Below are 24467 nucleotides of genomic sequence, written 5' to 3' on the forward strand. Positions count from 1 at the left end.
TACAAAAACCTCTCACTGTAGAGAGACACGCTCTCTGACTCTGACACCAACAAACTCAACAAACACATTCACAGTTTAACCAGTTTATGTTATAACTGGTTAACATGTTTAAAACTGTTTCAGAAATGATACATATGTGTTTAACAATTAATTTGTTAATTGTTAAACATCAATGAGCAATAAAAACTTGTCTTTCAGTAAAACATGATTCTGTTTAAAGTCGTCCCACAGTGATGTTGATGTGTGTTGTCGTGAATTTGGGGGATTTTACAAAACATTGCAGAAGAAAATGTTTCTATCAAAACCAGACTCTTATAAATGAGCACTGACACATTCCTGATCAATACTCTGATGAACTCATATTTCATTGTGCAACCGTGTGTTGTAAATTTTAAATAAGTGAACCTTGTAAAGTTCTCACAATAATTTAAAACACGAACATCTACAATTCCATGAGAAGTGGACATCTTCTGAGAAAGATTGTGTCCCATTAAGAATGAATTTACAAGACTGACTTGAGACTTTAGACTTTACGTACAGCAAGTTCAATTCAATTCAATTTAATTTAATTACATTTAACTTCTCTAGCCCAAAATCACAAATTTGCCCCAGAGGGCGTAACAACCTGTAAAGTCCAAACCTATAGTTGTTAATTGTAATAGTTTTAAGGTATACTGAACATACTGTACATACCAAACATCAAACCACATTTGTTAAATATTGAGAAACAGTGAATAAATCATGGTCTCAACAGGTGGTCACAATAATCAGTCAGGTTCCACAATAGCGCCCTAAAGAACATCCGCCATTACGCCAGCTTTGCTTTTTCACACTGAACCAAACAACGGCAGCAGTCTGAGGAGGATCTGGTGGATGCATGGAAAATGGCAATGAAGGAGCTTAAAATGTAATCAATAAAGACTGAAACTCAATTCTAAATGCAACTGCTAACCAGTAGTGATGGTGAGATGAAGCTTCATGAAACATTAAAGCTTTCCAGCAAATTGGTTCATTTCTTGAGGCTTCATTTTGCTCACAAAACCTCCTGCTGGCCAAAAAATGTAAAAGGCAAATCTAATACAGAAGACCTCCACCATGTAACTTGTGATATAAGGACAATATTCGTGTTGTTAAAGTGGCAGTTATTTGTTTTTATTCAGAAAAGATAATTCCTCAATGTGTTATGGCTTTACTTGTTATTAATCATTGGTCTAAAACGATACCAGCCTTGTTATGAGCTTCACAAAAAACGTCCTGGATTACTCCACACACGCTCGAGCCTCGACGCAACACACAAAAGTCTCAAAAAATGTTAGTGACAGAATATTCCAGACAGTTTTCAATAAGGCCTTCTTTGCTCGTTTTTTCGCAGGGTTCATTTTAACCTTTTAACTACTATCCCTATTTTTAGGCCTCTGCTCGAAAATTGCATACCCATACCCAAGAGAGTCCACAGCTCTAACTACAAGGTCTATTTTAATAATTTTGATGGTCTATACAGGTAACACTTGTAAGATGTGTTCAATTGTGTAAATATTGTGTATATGTTACTGGTTAATTGTGAATGAAGATGGCACACAGCTCAAATTGAAAAAAGTTTCAGGTTCGCCTGAAAAAAAAGCACTTTCATTGAACATTTTTTTGGAATTATTGCAGAGTGAAGCCTACAAATACTCCTGTGTCATACCACAACAGGTTTGTGGTCTCTGCTAATTTTACTTAGATTGAGTGAAGCAGGCCAGCATAATAGGAGGTCTGAGTACATAATTTCAAGCCGAAATATCATTTCTCTCTCATGCTCTATTGTTATTTTATATACTATATAACTATATATTTCACTTTTTTATCACTCATATTATTCAATACATGCAAATGCAGCCGTTTGAAATGATTTTGAGAACAAGGGTCCTCTCAGAGCATGTTTCTGGCTCTCATCCATAGGATTTTCTCAGTTGGTCTGTGTGTATGGGGCTGTATCTCAGCCTATCATCGGTCGATTTCAGTCAATAAGCCCTCCTTTGACGCGTCAGAGTCTCAGGAAGGCGTGTGTCGAATTTGCGGTTGATTGACATCAGTTTCCGTCAGTAAAGTTGCAAGAAGTGCCGGTCTCCCCGAGCGTAAATTTCCGCTCGCCGGAAGTCTGACTGCTCGCCCAAACTGGATTGACCGCTCTTATTCTGGAAACAGCTCGGAAGTAAACAAGATGCAGTTGGCAACAATGACTCCAGCTTTGAAACGGATAATCTGCGACGTTATTGTACTCATCTTTCATAAAAGACACATCGAATCACCAAACCGGCTTCTTACGCGGTTACTAACTTAGTCAACGAGTTATCTCTTCCCACAAACAAACCAATCTAATATAGCTACAGGCGCCTCAGAGTTTGACATTTGGGTGTGCTTGTTTAGGAGGCCGTGGGATTCCTGCCGAGAGGTCCCCGTCATCAAAGATGAACGGACGCCATGGAAAATGCTCAAACTACTGAAGATCATCTCTCTCTGTGTGGTAGCTGTGTCTGTGTTTGGGTTTGCCCTGTGTAGCAAGGTTTGTTCTGTATAATTATTACAGTTGTACAGGTATTATTAATCTACTGAGCTCATGAATTGGAATGTAAATACATATTTCATTCAGGAAAAAGTTATTCAGTGTTGACTTCCTTCGTCATGCTGTGAAATTACTCATATCTTTCCGTCTCGCCTCGCCTTTCTTTTCTGTTCCAGGCGTCTTTTCTCCTCCTCATCACTTTGTCCAACGAGGGCACAAAGACACTCCCGGCGGAGCAGAAGCCTGTCGCCCTGCTGTGCATCGGCTGCGCTATCATCGCTTCCAGTCTGTTTCTCTTTGTGAAGAGCCTCTGGAAGGCGTGTCACAAATCCTCAAAGATGCCGGACAAAAGAACTGTAGCTGTGGTGAGAAACATTTCACATGTCCCTCCTCTTTGACCAAACGTTTACTATACTTTAACGACACCGGTGATCACCCAGTGCACCGCCAAAGAAAACGAACCGCTTCCTGCTGCCTTCTATCACCGCCTTCCTCTTCATTTTGCTCGGTTACGTCCTGTTCCTCATCCTGTACCTCACAAAGGATCCTACTGATACCAAGACGACCATTTGGGTGGGTCTGGCTGTTGGTGGGTCCTTCTTGGTGTCCTTCAACTGGTGGGAGAGCTACTTCAGACAGATCAGCGAGAATAGCAGCTCCGTCTTCCTCAAACTGCTGTGCAGAGACGTGAAAACGTGCCAGAACATGCTGCACATCCTCTCCAGCCTGCTCAGGATCGCGGTGACCGCCGGTGTGCTCGGAGCCTACGTCCCTCTGGCCAAAATGGACTGGGACATCGTGACCTCCATCCCGAGCCGTGAGACAAAAATGATCGCCATCATCATCGGGGTCCAGCTGATCTCCTCCGCACTCTGCCACTGGTTTTCTCTGGTGGCCTGCAAGATGCACGCCCTGCGACGATGCTTCATCCTGCCTTTGTACCTGGCCTCTCTGGCCGTCATGGTTCTCTTCATTGTCCCTGTTATCGTTTACTATGAAGAGTACAGAACAAGTCTGAGCGGGACTAAAAGCACCAACTTCACTAGCTACTGCAATGAAGTTGTCGATGGAAGAAACCAAATCCTGAACGGTAGCGTGTTCCCACATCTGGTTTTGGATGTTACACACACTCTGTGCTTCCTGGACATGTCCAAGACATTTGACATTTGCATGCTGACAGGTAATAAACTGGAGCTACACCACACATTAAGAGATGACTCAGGAGCACGTAAAAGTATTATAACTTGTACAGTTTCCATTCACTTAAATTGCTGGGGATCGATGCAAGGACTTTCGGACACCATGCCCTTTTTTCATGCGTTTTTCATGCGTTCCAGCAAAACGTCTCAATTTCCGTTCGTTACATGCATGCAGAAAATAAATGTCTGTTTTCACAGGAAACATCTAAGTTACATATAGGCAAGACAACTACTTAGGTACATTTAGGAAAAGATTGTGGTTTGGGTTAAAATAACTACGGAAATGGCGTTACTTAAATACAGAACTTACGTTGTCGTTTCACAAGGGGCACAAACGGTCTGCTGTCAGAAAGACAGGTTGTTGTTTGACCGATCCACCTCCCCTCCCGCCCTTACATAGCGATTACATACAAATTGATTTTCGTAGGATATCTACGAATGAAAGCGCATTCGTTTTTTGAAGGTAAAGCTACGCTGTCTTACAACAGCCAGGCTTTTTTTGGCATCAAAAATATTGGGGCAATTAGAAGTCCCTCTTTTCTAAAGAAGCATTGCCGACCTTAAACATTTACCTCTTGTGGTTGTAACCTATTCTCTTGTGGTAGTATTGGGAATATATTGAATAACTAAGAGAAACAGAAGCTGGTGTGTGCAAGGTCAAGGCAAGTGGAAAAAAACAACTTAATGCTCAGCAGTGTTCTGGTGGCTCGGCCTTGTGCTGGCCACTCTCCACCTCTGGTTCCTCAGTCTGTATCGCATCCAGAGGACTCAGGACCTGTTCATTAGGAGGCCGTATGAGGGAGGATTTTTAGAGCAGTCACTACTTCTGAACGCTCGATTTGACATCCAGACGACTGAAAAGCGAATGAAGTAAGTGTGTGTGTGTGTGTGTGTGTGTGTGTTTGGAATGTCAGGAATACCCTACAATGTGAGGTTCGTTCGTGAGGGCTGTTTTGAGTTAGGAAGTTTTGAAAATAGTTCAGGAAGGATTAGTTTAAATACAGTCTCACACACTTTATAGGTGAGTTAACTGTCTTTTGTCTGTCTTAGCATTAAAAAGCTAAAATTATCTATGTAATGTTCTTTATTTGAAATCTATAGACTCTTATTTTTGACGATCACTAATTTCCTATAATTAGCCATGGCCTTTACACAAAGGCTGGCAAATAAAAGAAGCTCTGTAATTATTGTAAATTAAATCCTCCAGGCCCCCTGCCAACAAATGAGTTAATGGCTGTGGTGAAAACGTGTTTGGTATCAACATGTCTGTCATTAGAATGAATCAGAAAGCTTTCCAAAGGAGCACAGATAATGTGTCAAACAATCCCTTAACGTGGATTCTGGATTCACATTATTATAACAGGTTCAGATAAGTGTAAAGGCTGTAAAGGAAAAAAGTAGATTGTTCTGAACTTTCACACTGCGAATAAAGGCAGTTGAGTTGCACCTACATTTATCAAACAACAACACAGAGGCTCCGTAGTACGAACAAAGACGGCAAACTTTATTACATCTATCAACCTTGGCAAAGGCAGCGCAGAGCACACCCAATATTCTGTTCTTACCTTTTAATAATTAAAACACATAATATTTGCAGGCGAGTATTTCACATTTTTGCGTTGTGTATTCGCCACATCCCCTTAAGGGTTAGGATTAGCTATATGTGCTTAAAACCCATTTCTGAATAATGCAAATCTTGTCTTTTTTCAGTTTCAAACCACCAGACTCTGTGAAAGTGTTCCTTTGTGCGACCATGTGGCATGAAACCTACGCAGAGATGATGAATATAATCATTTCAATATTTCGGTAAGTTTCACATAGGTTGCCTATGAAAACAAAAACAAGCTGTTATTTACACATTCCTGGCCTTTCCCCCCCACTTCTTTAGTTACAGTTTTAGGTAGCAAAGGTTTTTTCATCTGAAATCGTCCAATACATAGCTCTAGAAGAATTAGCAGAATCTAAACTGCCCCTGGTCTTTTGCTTCATTACTATTCGCATGGTTTGGATTGCTGTAGTCACCTGTATGTGTATTTGGCTGGATGCATAATGGCTCCCAAGTGTGTTTGTCGTATTTGGAGTTTAGGTACAAAAGCATGGCTTCTAGAGAATTTCCTTCAACCTTCTTTGATTAGCAGTTCAGTTTGATCACTTGAGTCTCCTTTGAGAGTTTCAAAATCTGGAAAATTCATGGAAAAACTTATTTTTTATTTCTGCAAAATGTTCCTATTGCAGCATAACAACCTCCAATTTTATCGAGGTAGAACTCCCTCTGAATTCTCTCAGCCTCACTTTAACAACAACATCATCACAGTAGCTTTATGCGATTCTTGTAACTCCACAGACTGGACAGGTACAGACCGAAGAAGGAAGGAGAAACTAGCGATGTTATCTTCGAAGGCCATATCTACTTCGACGACGCCTTTAGAGATGTTCCCGGTAGTAAGGGGCGCCACGTCAACGAATATGCCGAGATGCTTCTGGATATTCTCAGAGAAGTTTACAGGTAAATGCTTGATCTATAGAAAAATAAAGGAAGTACAGCATTCGACTGCCAAGTGATCTCAGTGGTTATCACGTGAAATGAAGCTGACTTATGTTTCATCAGTATCTTCTTAAACATCGATGGAGACGTCTTCAAAAAGCAGCAGCAGGTCCCTGATCTGAAAATCGTCACGACGCCGTACGGAGGGCGTCTGGTGGTCACCATGCCACACGGAAACAGTTTAATGGTTCACTACAAGGACAAGACACTCATCCGCCACAAGAAGAGATGGTCCCAGGTGATGAAAAATTATGCAACAGAGTTTGATTAGTATCCAGTTTAAAACATTTCATTGCCTTTCCTTTACTGCCAGTGACATTTAGTAGTATATAATATACATAATATTTTAGGAGACAGGGTTGCTCTGTCAGAGTGTGTTTGCTGAATAGTATGTGACATTTTACAGGTCATGTACTTGTACTATCTCCTGGGCTGGAAAGTAGCAACCAAGTATTTCAAAAAGTGGGAGAAAGGAGAGGTGGAGGTTCAGCTGAAACACGATTTTGAGGTAAGACGAAAAAAACACATGCATACGCACACAAACCCACACATAAACCAGTGCATACATTACAATATTTGTACATGAAAAGAAGCTAAATGGCAAACTGTGTCTGATCCTGCAGAGAGAGAAGCACAACACCTACATCCTGGCTTTAGATGGGGACACAGACTTCCAGCCGGCCGCTGTGATGCTGCTCATCGATCGTCTGAAACTGTATCCGCTCGTCGGGGCAGCGTGTGGCCGGATTCACCCAACCGGATCAGGTTGGTCAAATACGATAAAAAGACAGGGACACTATGAGATTGATTGCTGATCATCGATAAAGTCAAGGCAAACGTATATCAGACCAGTCAGCAAACATTTTGCAAAATATGCAGCAGACGACCTAAAATATACTTTTAAAAATAATTTAGGTGGGTAGTTTAGTTGACGTTGAGCTTTTTCTCAATGAAATTCAGAAGCAGCTACTACAGGCAACCCAGCAACTTGAGGATGGATGGATGAATGGTGGATGAATGGATGGATGGATGGATGGATGGTGGGTGGATGGATGCATGGAGGATGGATGGATGGATGGTGGGTGGATGGATGAATGGTGGATGGATGGATGGATGGTGGGTGGATGGATGAATGGTGGATCGATGGATGAATGGTGGATGATGAATGGATGGATGGTGGGTGGGTGGGTGGGTGGATGGATGAATGGTGGATGATGAATGGATGGATGAATGGTGGGTGGATGAATAGATGGATGAAGGATGATGTACAAATGGATAGATGGATGGATAGATAGATAGATAGATGGATGGATGGATGGATGGATTTAAGATGACTAGTGGATGGATAGATGGATGGTGGATGGCCACATCAAATAATAAGAATATGAAACAAGAATAATCAATAAAATGAACACTAAAGACATACAGGAAATTCTAAATTACCTGAATGGACAAACAAATATTATAGACTGTAAAAGGAGTGAGCAGCAATAAACATGTACATGTTATATAAGGTCCTACCGCTTTCTATAACTTAAATAATCAACTTATCGGGCACTGGCTTCACAAGACAGCAGAGCATGTGTTCGGCTGCGTGCTGTGCAGCCCCGGTCGTTTCAGTCTGTTCAGAGCAGCGGCACTGATGGACGACAACGTGATGAAGAGATACACCATAAAGGCCTCGAAGGCGCGACACCACATCCAGTACGACCAAGGTAGACATTGAGCTGGTCTATTTCTAGAGCTGACAGTGAATACATTATGGATGAATACAACCAAAACCAGAGCCAGTTTATTTGATGAAAAACGATATGGTGGCACATTTGACACAATCTCGAATGGTCTCTGCAGGAGAGGACCGCTGGTTGTGTACTCTGCTGTTGAAGCAGGGTTGGAGAGTGGAGTACAACGCGGCCTCTGATGCCTACACCAACGCCCCGGAGGACTTTAAAGAGTTTTACAACCAGGTGATTATAGGAGCCTCTCAAAAACTTACGTAGCATAATTCAGATGTGTTCTCACCGTGCTGTGCCAGCTCTGAGCCTGATAATGAAGATGTACAGCTCCTTGGGAGAACCAGTACGTCTTCATTCCTAGAAAATCAAATACCGCCTCTCTGTCACGCCCCTTTATGTCAGATACCGATGCACAAGGCACGCTAAATGGTGCCTTCAGCACCTTTAGATTTTCAGAGAAAATGCTCCTTGGAGTATGATGACGTACAGTAGTATAAAGACCGAAAAAAACTAACAGGAAGGGTGGGAATGAAGGCCGATGGGTCAAACTAACATGGGACTTTCAATCATGAGACCGTTGTTCATGTCACAAAGTGTTATTTTTAAGGTACGTTGGTGATGTTAGTGTCTTCTTTTCTGTACTTAACCATGAACCCAACTTAGTATGGATTGTGCACCAAGTGGTTTTGTTTAAATTTCACAACGTTAACCAAGACGCCAAGGATCCCGACCAAGCGGTAGTATGTGACGATGGAATAAGAATGTGTTGGGCAAGCATGATCAGCATGTGTTGCCTACATGTGAATGTGAATTAAAATGTGGTTTAACACTCTTTGAACCAGATCCTCAAGAGAATTCTGATCAGCACGTGTTGGTTAAATGCAGTGGCGGGCCGTGCATTTTATACCTGGGCCTGCACTCGTAAAAATGAAGCTCAACACCTACAAATACACTATGAGTGCAGATACATCAATACCCGCATGACGGGATGCGGCGGCATTAACGAACAATGAGTCAAAATCAATTCAGCTAAAACACGCATTCCGCCACATACTCGAGAGCACGGGCCATTCAAATATTATTCATATCAGAGGGAACAATATTACCCATATCATGAAAACGACACTCTCCTATCACTCCCTCCAGGAAATACACGACTCCATAGTTCTTGTTACTGACGGATTTATTCGTCTGACCAATCACGTATGGCTAAGCCAGCTAGCAGGCTCTGGCATGTCAAAGAATACGCCCAACATGTCAAACTAAAGATCTGATTGGTTGAAGACTATGACAATCAACAATATCGTCCCCATTCACTTAAACTGCAAAGGGATTCACTTGTGAGTCTGTAGGCCTCGGGCCTCTGTTCTTACCTAGAGACACAGAGGTGAAATCTGATTGGATAAAAGCTCTACTTAAAACAAGCTGCACTGGAAGCAGAGCAACTGAGGAAGACAGTAGCTGTGCAATGAGGAAATAAGCTAATGGGGAAAATGTTTTTATAAATTATAATGCATAGTGTATTTAAGAAACATTATAAAATTATAAAATAGATATAACTTTGTGATTCTGTTTAGGCCAGCAGAGAAGGCCTTGCAGGCCCTGACGGCCCACCACTGGTTAAATGTGAACAACACTCTTTGGACTTACCTGTTCCTTTACCAGTTCTGGTTTCTGAAAATATTTTAGCTCTATTGTGGACAGTCATAAGCTCTAAGTAGATAATTAGCAATACCAATTGTGAATATGAAAAAGTACAATTATCTTTAATTATCTATCTTGATTATCTCTAACACACTCCTCATCTTATAATTATGTGGTTATAAATAAGATGTTGTTTGGTTGAACCTTTCCATAGGAAATACAAATATAGTTATTGTGCAAAGAGAAAGGTTAGTTCAGAAATGAATTACAATGGTGTACGTCTCCATAATGGGATGGTTTACTGGCTTGACTGTACTTTCTCATTCTTCAACTGAAACTACAGCAAGCTGCAGATATATAAATAATGGCCACCACAACAGCTTGCAGAATAATTCATGCTAATGCTTTTTTTGCCACTGTCAGCGTCGCCGATGGGGACCGTCCACCATGGCCAACGTAGTGGACTTGGTGGACTCTGCCACCCTGATCTCCCAGAGGAACCCGTCCATTTCCAAAGTCTACATGCTCTACCAGCTCTTCAACTTGGCTGCGTCCATACTGGCACCTTCCACCGTCATCCTTATGATAGCAGGTCGGGCTCGTTTTTTTAGGTTATTTTTAAGCCAGTAATAAAGCTCAGCAGGACCAAAATAAGTTAAAGCTTTAACTGTTAAATGTAAGCATGATAGCTTAATAGTCAATCATGCAATTCTTAATTTGATGCAAAAATTGTTCTCATGTATATTATAGTATTTCTTTAAAAATGCAAATACTCCTGGATTGAATCTGAATGTGTACTTTCAGTTAATTGCTTTTATTGCTGATGGAAGTTTAATGCTAAGGAACGAGGATGTGATTTATGCGAGAAGGTCATGGTTACTCACTTACTTATTCATCATGTGGTTGTTAATTAAACCAGTTGTTTTGTTTGCTTCCTGTCACTCATTCAGGTAGTTTGACTGTGATGTTCAATATCGACCCGGGCGTTGCTCTGGTCCTGGCTGTGATACCTCCTGCTATCTTCCTCGGCATCAGCTTCAAGATCAAGTCAGACACTCAGATCTTTATTTCCGCGATCTTGAGCATCCTGTACGCCTTCGTCATGATGATGTCAGTGATTGCCATAATAGGTAAACAAACACGACACTCAATTAAGGCTGTTCATACCGAAAGGTTTCTGGCATCTAAATCTCATCTTCCATCTGTTCCTCCTCCATCAGGCAACATGGTGAAGGACCAAACCATCCTGAATCCAAGCAGCCTCTTCATCATCGCCCTTGCCTGCTTTTACGTCATCACTGCAATCCTGCATCCTCAGGAGATTTGCCTGGTGTGCTATGGCTTCCTTTACATCATCTGCATCCCCAGTGCCTACCTGCTGTTGTCGATTTACTCCATGGTCAACATGAACAACGTGTCCTGGGGCAGCAGGACACGCCTGCTGCCGGAGCTGCACAATCGAAAGCCGCAGCCCCACAAACCAAAGCCCAGAAAGGTAGATGAAACTTGAAAATGTGCTACCATAGAGTGCTGTGCATGCATATATTTGGAACGCGACAAAACCCCAAAAATATTATGTCCAGTTATTTACACATTTTACATGTTAAACCACACTGGACCGATTGAGTAATCCAGCAACTTTTATTTCCTTTTTTATACATCAGTATATTGTCATTAGCAAATTCACTCACCCCGTTTTTAGTGAAAACATTAAAATATGTTTAACGATACTTATTAACAACATACATTTTTGGGGATAACTTAAGGACCGTTACACTTTTGAAATGACATTGCCCTGTCAGTAATACATGTCTTTTCTAAGGCCGTTGTTTTCCCTGTAACATTTTTTGACAAACAAACATAAACGCTTTTTATTTCCTCATTTAAACGACTGTTATTACACAATGCTGCTCCATTGTTTGACTTGAACTGAGCCTGTTGGTTACTCTTGCAGCCAAAAGCACCATCACACAGTTGTTCTCGGGGGGCAAATGCTGTAGAAAACTCTGTCCGACTGGAGAAGAGCTCAGCCAGGACTTCCAGACCGTGGAGACAGCAGAGCCTGACCCTCAAACCCAAAACAGTATTGTGGAGGATGCGAGGCAGCCTGAGGAGGAGCAGAGGTACGATCTGTCATGGAACATAAAGATGTAATACAGCGTCAATGGATAAGTGCAAGTCATTACTTTATGTAAAACATTTTTACATATTTTACTGGAAGGAAACATGACAATAATAAGCCATTTTTTAAGGTAAAAATAACCCAGCATTCTAGTCAATGTAAACCAATAATTGGGTTAAATGATCACCCTATCTTGCTGGGTTAGATAGCTTAGCGTGTGGGTGGTCCAGTCCACAAACTGGGTTGTTATAAACCCAACATTTTTTACTGTAAAAATCACACAATTTAAATTTAAAAACAAGAGCAAAGGGTAAAAAGAATGTAATTGTTTGAAAATATAAATAAAGAGAAATATATTCTCACACTGCCAATTGGCAATTTGCAGTGTAATATATGTATTTTAGTGTTAACATCAATTGTAATGTTGCATCAGATATTTCGTTGCTAGACCCCTTTACTGTAATATATAACGGAATAGACTATTTGTACTGGTTTGTTTCTAACTGTTATTTCTAATTTTGTTTCAGTCAAGGGCCTGCTTTCAGCTGCCCTAACCAAAGTAAGTCAAAATAAGTAAATATATGCTTTTTTAATAGCTGACTCACACATTCATGTTGTGTAATATTTCCCTGTCTTGCTCTTTTGTTCAGCTTGGATCACACAACTGCAGAGTTTGTCTGATGACATGCGTCTGAGGGAGGACACACTCGACGAGGTGCGACTTTCTCGTTTTTGTGTCTGTCCGTCCCTTTGATCGCCATATTGGCAAGACATTCATTGCATAAACGTGAGACATCTTCACATTTGGTTAATGGATACTGTGATTGTCGGTGTCAGAGATATCAGGCCAAATGTAATGTCTTTTAATCGAGTGATGTTTATTCCGTCACGTCAAACAGGCCAAATGCATATTATATCAAATTAAAATATAATATCTTTAGGTTCATTTTTTTACCAAAAGGTGAAAAGTCAACATTTGTGCAATTATAATCCTTATTTGATGTGTTTTAGTATGCAAAGATGATCCATCAAACTACCTCATAATTGGGTATTTTGCCATGCACCTTTAAATATGCTTTGTTCTCATTGGGCGTCAAATAACAGCGCTTCCTCAGGCCCCCTGTTATCTGATACCGTATGCACGTTATATTTTACACAGTTCACGTACTGATTTTAATCCCAACCATGATGTTTTTCCTAAACTTAAGTTAACGGTTTCCTTGCATAAACCTAAGCAAGTATTTTGGTTTGAATTAACACCTTTAACGATGTGTTTACTGCGATCCAGTGCGATAGAAAGCGACGCCAACGGGTCTGACAAAGTGTCAATATGTGATGAGTTGGGATGACTGTTGCAATAAAAACAATCCAAACCTACTCTGACTTCTGCAGCATGATAAACCCAAGAAGTAAAACACGTATTGAAATGTATCTGCAGGATGAGGGGCAGTTCTTCAGAGATCTTACGACCAAATACCTGGAGCCTCTTCCAGAGAACAAACAGAAACAGAAAGAAATGACCGATGAACTCAGGGAGTTGAGAAACAAGGTAACTATGTGTCCGAGTGGTGAAATAAATCACATTATGATGAATATAAAATACTAATCCTTTTTTTTTTCTTTTTTTTACAGATGTGCTTCATCTACTTCATTTGCAACGCCTTCTGGCTCGTAGTGACCTTCACTCTCCAGATCTTAGATTCGTCCATCTTCATCAGGTTCCCAAAAATTCACCGGAGACTACATCTACATCGACCCTGTGGGCTTCATGTTCATCCTGTCGTTCGCCTTGCTGGTTTTAATCCAGTTCATAGGCATGCTGGGCCACAGGTAACCCTGTTTGATGTTCATGGTGTAGAAACATCTGCTTATCCTCTCTAACTTTCTTGTTCTGTTGTTTTCTTCTCAGAATATACACCCTGATCCATTATGTGGCCTTCATGGATACGGAGCCCATGTCTGACCATCAGAAACAGCAACAGCCACTTAAACAGGTATAGATACAACTGATGTATTATTACTACTTCAGTACTATTTCTACTACTACCACAGCTACTGCTGCTACTGCTGTGGTTAGTATTGCTGGTATGGGACGCCAACTAGAGAATCCCACACAAAGACACAAAGAAACTCATGAGCAGTGATTTCACTATATTTCTCAAAATGTTTCTTCGTTTATTGCAACACGTTCTCATTCCCAACTCGTCCAATACCGAAGGCTTGGTCAGTGGCTTTATTCTTCCAACTATGACACACTACGTACCCCTCTATTATTGCTTTTGGACGTGTCAGGGGCAGCGCGTCCTTTTAAAATAAACTTCTGTGGTCACAGGAAACATAGAGTTATAAAACCTAAACCTAAACGAAGGTTTACTTATGCAACAAAACTGCTTGGTTGAGCTTAGGATGGTTTGGGTTAAAATAAGTATTTTTCTTACGTAGAATAACTACTTTGTTACGTTACTGCCGTTAGTAAAGTACGGAAGTTACGCTACAAAATGACGGTAAAATAAGTCAACACAGGAGACACAAACAAAGCTCTCCAGGGTGAAAGTCCTGTTTCATTTGCTGGTTTCGGTATCAGATACTCATCACTGACCAATCAGCGGCATTTGTTGTGAGCAAGAATGGGTTGTTTACTTATCATAATAATACATAACAACATATCAGACTTAGTCAGGGATATTACAATAAAGTCCTGAACTTATGGAGAGAGACAGAGACAAGCACACCTGTTAACTTTAGTCTGAGAGAGCTTAGTGTTGCATTGGTTTGTCACATGTTACATTATTCACAGCATCTTTTTACTCATTACCAGAATAAAAGGTTTCAAAATACATAAATAAAAAATGGACATTCAAATCAATGGCCTGCAGTGTGTAAAGGCCTTTACTCGTACCTTTCTAAAAGCACAATACTTTGTCTAAAACTCTATTGATGTGTTGCTAGTGAAGATTTTTTTAAATTTCTTTTATTAATATTTTTAGTAGGAGATGAAAAAGCAGCAAGAGGGATGCTTGAAGTTCATGTTCACCCCTTACTACTGCTGGTACTGTTGATAACTTTAAACCTGGAAGTAAAATGAAATGTAGCAGCAGTCAGCTCGAGTTGACACTGATCCGGTCTTTAATGTTCGGAACACACTGTACCATTCCTTTCTTTTATTTGTTCTGAGAGACACCCTTGTTGTTGTTTGCAAATTGTTATCAAGCTAGGGTTTATTCTAGCACAATGAGAGGGAGCAGAGCTGTTCACTAAGGGCCAATTAATGTGTCGGCTGCATAAAAGATCCATGGAACAAATTCAAGGTGACAGCGTCATAGCGAGACCTATACCACGGTTACACTATTATTGTTCTGGGTGTGGTAACATTGCTGTGGACTCATCACCTGAATGTCCGGCAGATCACAGACAAAGACAGCGACGACCTCGAGGACTTCATGTTTCCAAGTGTCCTCAGCAGAAATCCCGACGGTGGAACTCTGGTGTGATCGACGATGAACCAAAACACAACCACAACCCTTTGCACTTATTCAGATTGTTTTAGGCAAGTTTATGATATTTATCGATTATCTTTTTAACGACACAAGTTTGTCACAATGTGCCACATGAAGCTGACACTGGAACTGTAAAATGTGAATGAAATCGACAGCTACTGTAACAACAATAGCAGTAAATCAAATACTTTTACTGTCTGACAGCTGAGGAGCTCATTATTTTTTGGGGGGTTTTGAATATTAAAAGCAGCTCAAATGTGGATGAATGAAAAGAGAACGTGGTTTGATGTAAACATTCAGCGAGCAGCAGAAGGAACAACTAGTGAGTATTTTGACACATGTCAAAAACTGAAATCAATGAGCCTCTCTGGTAACACAGTTTATCGCTGTCACTTTATTTGTGACACTTCAACAGTAAGTGAAGATTAAACTGTTTATGAAGGTGGTCAACAAGGTTATCATGAATCTTTCTTTGTGCATATTTTCATGTTAATCACTTTAATTAATCCTGATCTTGTAATTCATTTTGTTGGGAGTATGTAACACTGGTGCCTTAAAAACAATGAAGGGAAATGGCGCTGGCCAGTAAGAGAACAGAAAACAAATGTTTTAACTCTGCTTTGATTAAGTTATATTTAAAACTGACTAAACTATAACATTACAGCACTTTATGATTTTTCTCAGGTTTAATATTGTCTTTAAATGGTGAATTTTGAAGTTCATGCACTATACCTGTAATTACATGACTCACAAAATGTATACAGTGCAGAATCTAATAAAACAGTTGACAATTATTTCGTTGAATGTTATTGGGACTGGATTTGATTATCTGGACTTTTTTCCTTTGTTGGGTGTAACATTTTACCTCCAATACTCTGTCTCATGAGAAGGGAGTGTTTGGAGCTCTGACTCGTATATTCATGTGGTGGATTAAACAAATCTCAAACATTACATTGTCGGATGAAACTCCGGTTTGGAAGCCAAGAACATAAAGACAATCTGCTACACCTCAAATCAATTATTGAATTAACTAACGTTATTTATTCTTTATTTTTGCTGCATAAAAGTCTATTTATTTTATAAAACCGTAGAAAACAAATGTCATGTGATGGGAAAATTCTGGCTTTTCTTTGTTTCCATATCAATCCCCTTAAACACTGCGTGATTACTGAGTCAACTTCACTGATTTTGTAAAGTAACAACTGCCTCCAACAACGAGGTCTTGTTTTTATATATCATGTTTGTATGTGTTGGTTTGGATACCGAAACAAGTTTTAACACACATTTAAATTCGATTTGATCAACTTTGAGCTAAACAATAACATGCAGTTAGTGAAACTAACTCTGACTCATGTTTCAGTGAGTATTTTAATGCCATTTTTTAATTTATTTTGTTTTCAAATCCCAGTTTTGGTGGACTTTGCAGTTTTACTGGAGGTTTGCCGTGAGGTGTGAGTGAGAAACTGTAATCTGCTCCTTCATACCCAGGTGGCAGTGTGTGTGCATGTGCAGTATGTCTAATAATGGTTGAGAGAGAGTACCATGCATCCTCATATGTCCGTCCACTGTCTTTTATGGGATTAAGAACATCGGCGTGTTTGCAGTAAATGGCTGTGATAATTATTTTTGCTCTTTCTATACTTAAAATAAATAAAATGCTCTTGAATTTGATCAGGAAGAAAGTCACATCATCTGTCTCTGTCTCATATTTAAAAACAATCTGCGTTTCAAACACGTTCTCATCCCAACTGGTCACACACCGACGTTTGCTCGAAACCCTTGGTGATACTTTGTGACTGTGACGCTCCGCTACGGTCGCAGTAAACACTCGGTTACCGCTGTTCATTTTACACAAACCGATCGCAAAAGCACAACACAGTGAAATTTAGGGAAAGCAGCGTTATGTTGGTGGAAAAAAAGTCACAGACATTTAAGTAACTTGAAATCTAACAACCTTCTTAAATGAACAACGTCATCAATGTCAGATCAACCGAATAACATCTTCTTAATCAAGACAATATTAAAATCGTATTAGAGATAATTAAGATGAAGATGACTGTACTTGGGCTACCTGGTAGTTATCTACCTGCTGATTATGTCCAAAATAGAGCCCACAACCGGTAAGGCACTTGGATCTGTACCAAAGAATGTTAAAGAACATTTTAATTACAGCTCTGACATGCCATGTCAAAGCTGATCTGTGTTCACCTGAAAAACCTGTTCAGAGAGTGTAATAGGAATAATTACATGACTAAGTTCAGATTTTACCAACATGTGTCGATCAGTATTCTTCGGATCTGGTTCAAAGAGTGTTAAACCACATTTTAATTCACGTTCACATGTAGGCAACGCGTGCTGACCACTGTTTGACAAACACGTTCAGTATGTAAATCAAGGAAAACACAAACAACGTAAATCTTGAAACATTGATCTGCTTGTTGAAAGTCCTGGGTGTGTTTGATTTGGTCTTTTTATTACATCATCACTCCCGGAGCACTTTCTCAGAGTGTCTGAAGACAGCCGATGGGTTTACAGCGTAAATACTTGTGCGTCGGTTTTGGGCGTGACAAAGCGTTTGTTTTTGACGCCCTGGGGATGAGAACGGGCCGGCGTCTTACATGTGTTTTGTTTTTAGCTTCTCTGGAGGCAAAAACATTAAGTTGAGTTGAGCCAGGTTGCTGTTTTTAAGGAAGACGGTCAGCAAACTTGAAATATGTTACTTTCTTAACATTCTTTACATTACTCCCACTTATGATCCGGGATGGTTGAAGACGGCGTACAAACAGAGTATTAAAGACGCGACAACAACTTTTTATTGCAGCTTTTGCCACTCCGTGTTGACACCTTTGCACAAATAAACTGTTTGATTTCCTACAACTTGAAAAGCCTTTATTGTCATATTACAGTTTCATTATAATCGTATTTACAAATTAATATGTGTGTTACAGAAATTTACAACAACACAGAGCAGAGAAATCAAAGTGAAACACTGCGAGCTTGATAACATTCAACGTGACGCTGCTTCTGTACGGCTCACAGCACAGAAATACAATAAAACCTAAAGACCAGACTCTAAGATAAACAGTCTTAGTGACGTGTTAGTAATCTACCGAGCAGGTACAGCTGTGTTTTATGAGCCGGTTGCTTAGGACTGCTGTCACTGTGCTGGTCCAACAGCTACTAGGCTTCATTTTATTATCATTCATATCCACGTGTGTTCCATAAAAGCCATAAATGCTCTGCCCATTTCTGCACTGAGCTTACAGTTACACACTTTACACCCCTTTGAGAGTCTCTGATGGCAGAAAAATAAAAAATATGCACGTAAAACCGAAAAGACAGTTTCAATTCACCTTCCCTTCAGTGTGACCCCTGAGCCAAGTTATTACTGGCTTTCCTTTTAATAGTCTCACTTCCCCCTCTGCCTTCTTTCCTATTCCACCAGACTCACCACAGTTCCACTTTCCATCTGTGACCTCAATCACATGCAACAAAACACAACGTTACAGGAAAATGTGAATCTGACATCAGTACGTCAACATCTTCACCGTAAAGTCAGGACATATTTACAAAAGCACCCGCAAGGATTGACTGCAGTTTGAGGAGTAAATACTACTTAAAGTTATCTAAACGACAACAGAAAAGAGTCTCAGTATTTAAAGGTAATAAAATACCATGCATGTAGTATATAAAGATGTCTTAGAAAGAAAGGCACATTTTTTTACTTGCAGTAATGCAGCCGTGAGCAGAACCTTCTTCTCTTAAACCAACTCAAACTAAAAGTAAACTTATTTTGTGACATTTGTTTTTGTCACATTAGTCACATGACTCGCTGTCTTTCCAAAATGAATTTCCAACGTAGGTTTACTTAGTTTTTAGGTTTAATTACTTAACGTAACTTCTTGGTTAAGCTTAGGAAAATATCGTAATTTGGGTTAAAATACTTAGTACGTTTGTAACATGAAATAACTACTTTTGTAAATGGTGTTAGTAAAGTCCGGAAGTTACGTCGCAGAATTGAGGCACATCAGTCAATGTTGACTTGGTCTCACATGGGACATGGACAGCGGTCTCCTGGGTGAAAGTCCAGTTTTTGTTTTACAGAAGACAAACAGGCATTATCACTATGAAAGGATTAATATGAATGTGGTTGTTTATTGCAGTAAAGTGTTTGCGTCGGACTGATGCCAGATCGCATTTGAACAAACCAACAGGAACTATATTTGTCATTCTGTTGTGATGGATTATGCATCTATAGCAAGTTTCAGACCTCTTCAACTTTCATACTTTACAGAAATAAACTGAAATAAATGGCTGCCTAGAGGGACGGAAACTTTTTCCATCACTTCCTTTTACCATTTCCAACCTTTTATCTCGCTGGTGGTATTTAATAAAACTTTCACAGTCTGCCAGTAGAAATAGCCTATTATGAATACTTTTATGAAAATGAACATGCAATGTATCAATAAATTACACTTGTTTCTTTGTGGTTATTTTCAAGACAAATGCCCTGTCTTGTACTGTAGCCTTACACTTGTAATATCTCTAATAACCATCAGGGGGCGACTCCTCTGATTGTATAGAAGTCTATGAGAAAATAACTCTGATTTTATCGAAATCGCACGCCGCTAAAATCAATCTAACTGCATGAAAAAACCTAAGTATGGAGCTTTAATGCTCTAAAATGTGTTCTGGAAGAGAGACTCAAACTTCAATCTAATGCTGTCTGACTCCTTCCTGCCATGACAAAAGAAGCTTGTTTCGACCCGCCGCTGTCGTCCAGAGAGCGCTCGTTGGACTGGGTCGTCTGCCCGTCCATGTCGTCCGTCAGAGCCCTCTTGTACACCCCCGCCAGACTCTGCCTGAACCGCCCCCTCACGTCCAGCCCCATGCAGAAGTACAACAGCGGGTTCACGCAGCTGTTAAAGTAGGCAACGCCCTTCGCCACAGGGTGCCAGATCTTCACCACCGTGTGTTTGCTGTCCACCATCTTTACCAGCAGGAGGCAGTGGTACGGAGCCCAGCACAGGAAGAAGGCGACGACCAATGATGCTAGAATGCGCAGGGGGCGGGACTTCCCCAGCAGGCGGGTGCGTCGAATGCCAATTGCGGCCAGGATGTAACAGATGAGGATGACCATGAAAGGCAACATGAAGCCACACAGGAAGCGGATGGAGTAGAGGACCAGTTTGGCGCTGTTGTTGGACTCCTTCACCTCCAGGGAGCACTTGGTCAGGTTGTCCTTCTGGTAGACCTGGCGGTAGACGAAGTACGGCGCGCTGAAGACGGTTGCGGCGCTCCAGACGCAGACAGCCACCAGCCTGGCGGCCCACAGGGTGCGTCGACGCTTGGTGAAGACGGGCTGCCAGATGCAGAGCGCCCGGTCCAGACTGATCACAGCCAACAGGAAGACGGAGCAGAACATGTTGGCGTATTTGAAGAAGCCGTTGAACTTGCAGACGAAGACGCCGAAGGGCCAGCTGTCGAAGAGGAGCTTCTTAGTGAGGGAGAAGGCTCGTGTGAAGCAGAAGATGAGGTCCGCTATCGCCAGATTCACCAACCACACGTTGGTGACCTTTGGCTGAAGAGGAAGAAGAGAAGAAGTAAACAAGGAGAGGGAACAAAGAGGGAAAGAGGAGAATTGTTTAGTATTTTGTTCTCGTAAAATTATGCTTTGAGGGTATTTTGTCTTATTAGATCTAGTTTGCTTTCGACATTTCACAAATACATTTTAAACAAGTCTGTAGAAGTTTGCAAAAAAACAACAATGTGATCTCACTGAAATGACCACGAGATCTTAACAGCACACGATGAGGTGGTGGCATGCTATATGTTGAAATTACGCATCGGCACCATGGAAACAGTTGATTTTAAAACATTTTACAGTAAATACGTAAACTTAGATTTAGGCAACAAAACCACAAAATTAGATTTAGAAAAAATGTCACAAATGTAACTTCACAATAACTGAACAACAGTCTTTGTTTGACCCGTTTACCTCCCATCCTGACTGCGGTGATGAAATCTGTCAGAAATGAAATTCTGCTTTTGTTTTCTTTTTGTGCGAAATCAAAAAATGAATTGCTTCAAAAGCTGTTCTTAGAGTATAATAAATATGGAGTTGGTTTACAGAATGCAGAAAAGATTTCAGCGTATTTTTACATTTTCACATATTTATATACAGTATATTCACAATATCACACTCCTAATCTTAAATATCACAGTTTTTAGTTCTTCTTCTAATGAAGTGAAATATATTCTAACTTCCTTCTTCTTGTATCACACATCAGTATAGCCATGCAGTATGCTTATAGCTGTAAACACAAATAAATGAGTTTGTCACGCCACTTCAGAATGTGTCATTAACCACCCGGCCTAATTTTAACAATTAAACAAATCTGTAAGTAAATAAAATTAGGTTTCAAAAACTTGAAAAAGAAATGCAGTATCCTCTGCTCTGGAAGCGGAGGTGTTATTTACAGTCACAGTATGTACGACATAATGGCCTTCTCCCTGCTGCATGCTCATTTTATACTCTATGCTAACTTGAATGTTGATGAAAGTATTTATTCGTGCGTCTCTTGACTGATACAAATTTATTTTTTTCCTATTTCTAACTCATCACACGCTGTGAACCCACCTTGACCTTGAAGCCGGCCACCCAGATCACCATGGAGTTCCCCGTGATGCCGAGCACGACGGTCAGACTGTAGAGGACGATGGAGACGTTGTCCAAGATGGCGTCGACGTCCACCGTTGTCGCCTGGTCACTCTTGGAAGGCTTGAGGACGGGAAAGGAGGCGTTGAGAGACATTGCTTGGCTGGAAAACAGGAAATCAAATGTTACTGATCATATAACTCCTGTTTCTAACAGACAACGAGGAAGAAAATGCAAGACGAAGACCTGAGACACGAGTGTCAGAGTGGATACGTTGAAAGGCTTTATCTCTGCAGAGCCTGAAAGGGGGTCAAACGTTTGACTAATTGTCTGCACAGTTTTGTCATTTGTTAAAAACACATTTTTCCAGCCAAATACCTAAATAAATCTACTTACTGTATCTCAGTCAAAATAAATATATGTTCACGCAACACATTTAGATTTTCGACATCCTACAAATGCTTTTTTTAAATGTAAGCTAATGCTACTAATTTGAAGCAATAGATGAAGTGTTTTAAGCTCACAAGTTGTTGATTTGATTATTAACTTGTGCATCATATATTTTGTTGTGATAGGAGAGATTTAATACATTAGATTTCATGAATTAAATATGCAATTTTGCACTGTCAAAGTGCAAAGCAGCTGACTCAGTCTATGACTCTTTGCAGTTCACCTGAGCGCAGTGATGACTTGTAGGGAAATATATTAAGATAACTCAACAACTGAGCATGGGGGGGGGGGGGGTAGGAAGTGGGGAAGGAGCCACTGGCCATCACCATCTTGTTTTTTTGCAACCAGAAGTGATACAAGAGGGCGGAGCTAAGTACAACCGAACACTGAATAAGTGATTTTTTACCAAAATGTTACATTTAACTTTCATCAACTGAAGACACATTGTGTGTGAAAGGTTTAAAGTCTTAAGACGAAAACACCGACAACTCCCAGATTGAACAACGCGGTGGTGAAGACCTGTCAATCACAAGGTAGTCGGGCTTAAATTGGGGAAAATATGTATTTAATGATACACAAGACATTGGAGAAATATGTTTGAATATTTCTCTCCATGTAAACATCAAATAGCTTCAAATAGAGTTGGAACAAGCTGATTCAGAATATACATGTGATTCTGTTTAACAGTCTGGACTTACGTGATGATTTCTACAACTTTGAAGCTACTTGAAGCCACGATTACACAAGATAGTTATTTAAAAAAGAAGACACAGAATAATGTGATAGAATGTCAAATCTACCACACGATGTGGTTGATGTGGTGAACAGAATATAATTCATATGTATAATTCAAGATACCAGTGTTTATTCGACGCACATCTGCTCTGTGCTCTCTGACCTTTATCATTTTTTGGAAACCGTCTTTGAGATAAAAAATTGCTCTTTTTAAAAAAGATGATGAAATAATTGTCACTGTGGAGGAGTTCCTATTGATCATTTAATAGTTTTATGGGAATCAAACTGAATCAAGCAACAAAGAACTTGAAATCGAAGTCAATTGAATGAGCTGGAACCATAAAATGACAGCTTCCCGTATCTTAACCACAAAGTGTGTTTTTCCAAGTTTGTCCATTAACTTCCATTTAACGTCAACTCTTTATTTTTATCTTAAGTGAATTTGTTTCGACACCAGCAGGAGAAAGCTGGTCATCTTGTGTTGCTTCATCAGACAGATAATAAATAATTACTATTTGGTGTTGTATACTATTCAACTTCTTCATTATAAAGAACCCCCACGTTTCCTTCCTGTTTGCTCTCGTCACGCAGCACAACGAGGACGTTGGTCAACCAAAGATGATCTGAAGAGTTCTTGAACGTAGCATGGGTTCGGGTTACTTCCTCTTTTACTTTCATGAAGAAAACACTCAAGAAGTTTCACTGTATCACGATGTGCAAGAAACGCGTCTTTTTAAGGAGTGAACTTTTCCAATCACAAGCCTTGATCTGCAAATGATGCTCTGAAAACAGACGTTAATAGACAGCACAGTATGAATGAACATGAGTTTGTGAATAAACCGTGTGCGTGCGTGACGAGTCAGATATAACCAGCTGAGTGATTGTTTTTCCATGGTACTGAAGTGTCTCTATATTTATGTGCATGTGTCAGTGTGTGTGTGTATATGTGTGTGTGTGTGATGGCTTAAAATGCATTCATGTGTGCTAGATCTGTCCACACTGTTGAGCCTTCACCTATAATTTAATGTTCCATTTTACTTTTACTGCAACTCAGACAACAGATCAACCTTTTGCATAATTGTTGATCAGCATCTTAGCGAGGTTGGTTATTTATAAACCAAACAAACTCCACAACAGCTTAGTGACGTATCTCTGTAACATCTCAGGTCCAACATTTGCAAATTTGCATTCTTACGAAAGAGATAAATATCAGTTCCGTGTGTGTGCGTGCAATAGACGCACCTTTATCTGTAACAGCAGCGACAGTGATACTGCTGTGAGACTTTAAAATATGTATACAGTATATATATATATATATATATATATATATATATAT

The 24467-nt window shown here is 40.2% G+C and overlaps 2 protein-coding genes across 2 annotated transcripts in view; one reads left to right on the forward strand and one right to left on the reverse strand.

Moving 5' to 3' along the window:
• Nucleotides 1-2409: 2409 nt before the first annotated feature.
• LOC116399359 (chitin synthase chs-1-like) lies at nt 2410-15282 on the forward strand (the record flags this gene model as incomplete). The annotated part of the gene is given in 20 exon segments (XM_031876462.1): nt 2410-2545; nt 2722-2910; nt 2999-3546; nt 4492-4614; nt 6089-6250; nt 6353-6527; nt 6696-6817; nt 6915-7054; nt 7804-8004; nt 8141-8256; nt 10093-10261; nt 10620-10799; nt 10890-11164; nt 11624-11792; nt 12442-12506; nt 13230-13340; nt 13424-13524; nt 13526-13621; nt 13701-13785; nt 15196-15282. Coding segments are annotated over 20 exon segments (3250 nt in total), but the record flags the coding sequence as incomplete, so codon positions are not given.
• Nucleotides 15283-18150: 2868 nt separating this feature from the next.
• LOC116399395 (C3a anaphylatoxin chemotactic receptor-like) overlaps nt 18151-24467 on the reverse strand; it is a 14155-nt gene continuing 7838 nt past the window's right edge. The window contains exons 2-3 of the mRNA XM_031876527.1: nt 21929-22109; nt 18151-20869 (exon numbers count right to left, since the gene is read on the reverse strand). Of these exons, the coding sequence (XP_031732387.1) occupies nt 20000-20869; nt 21929-22102 (1044 nt within the window). The 5' untranslated portion in view covers nt 22103-22109 and the 3' untranslated portion in view covers nt 18151-19999. The remainder of the gene's footprint in view (nt 20870-21928; nt 22110-24467) is intronic.

The sequence above is a fragment of the Anarrhichthys ocellatus genome, unplaced genomic scaffold, assembly GCF_004355925.1.
Source record: "Anarrhichthys ocellatus isolate YVR2014 unplaced genomic scaffold, GSC_Weel_1.0 scaffold110, whole genome shotgun sequence".
Classification (NCBI taxonomy): domain Eukaryota; kingdom Metazoa; phylum Chordata; class Actinopteri; order Perciformes; family Anarhichadidae; genus Anarrhichthys; species Anarrhichthys ocellatus.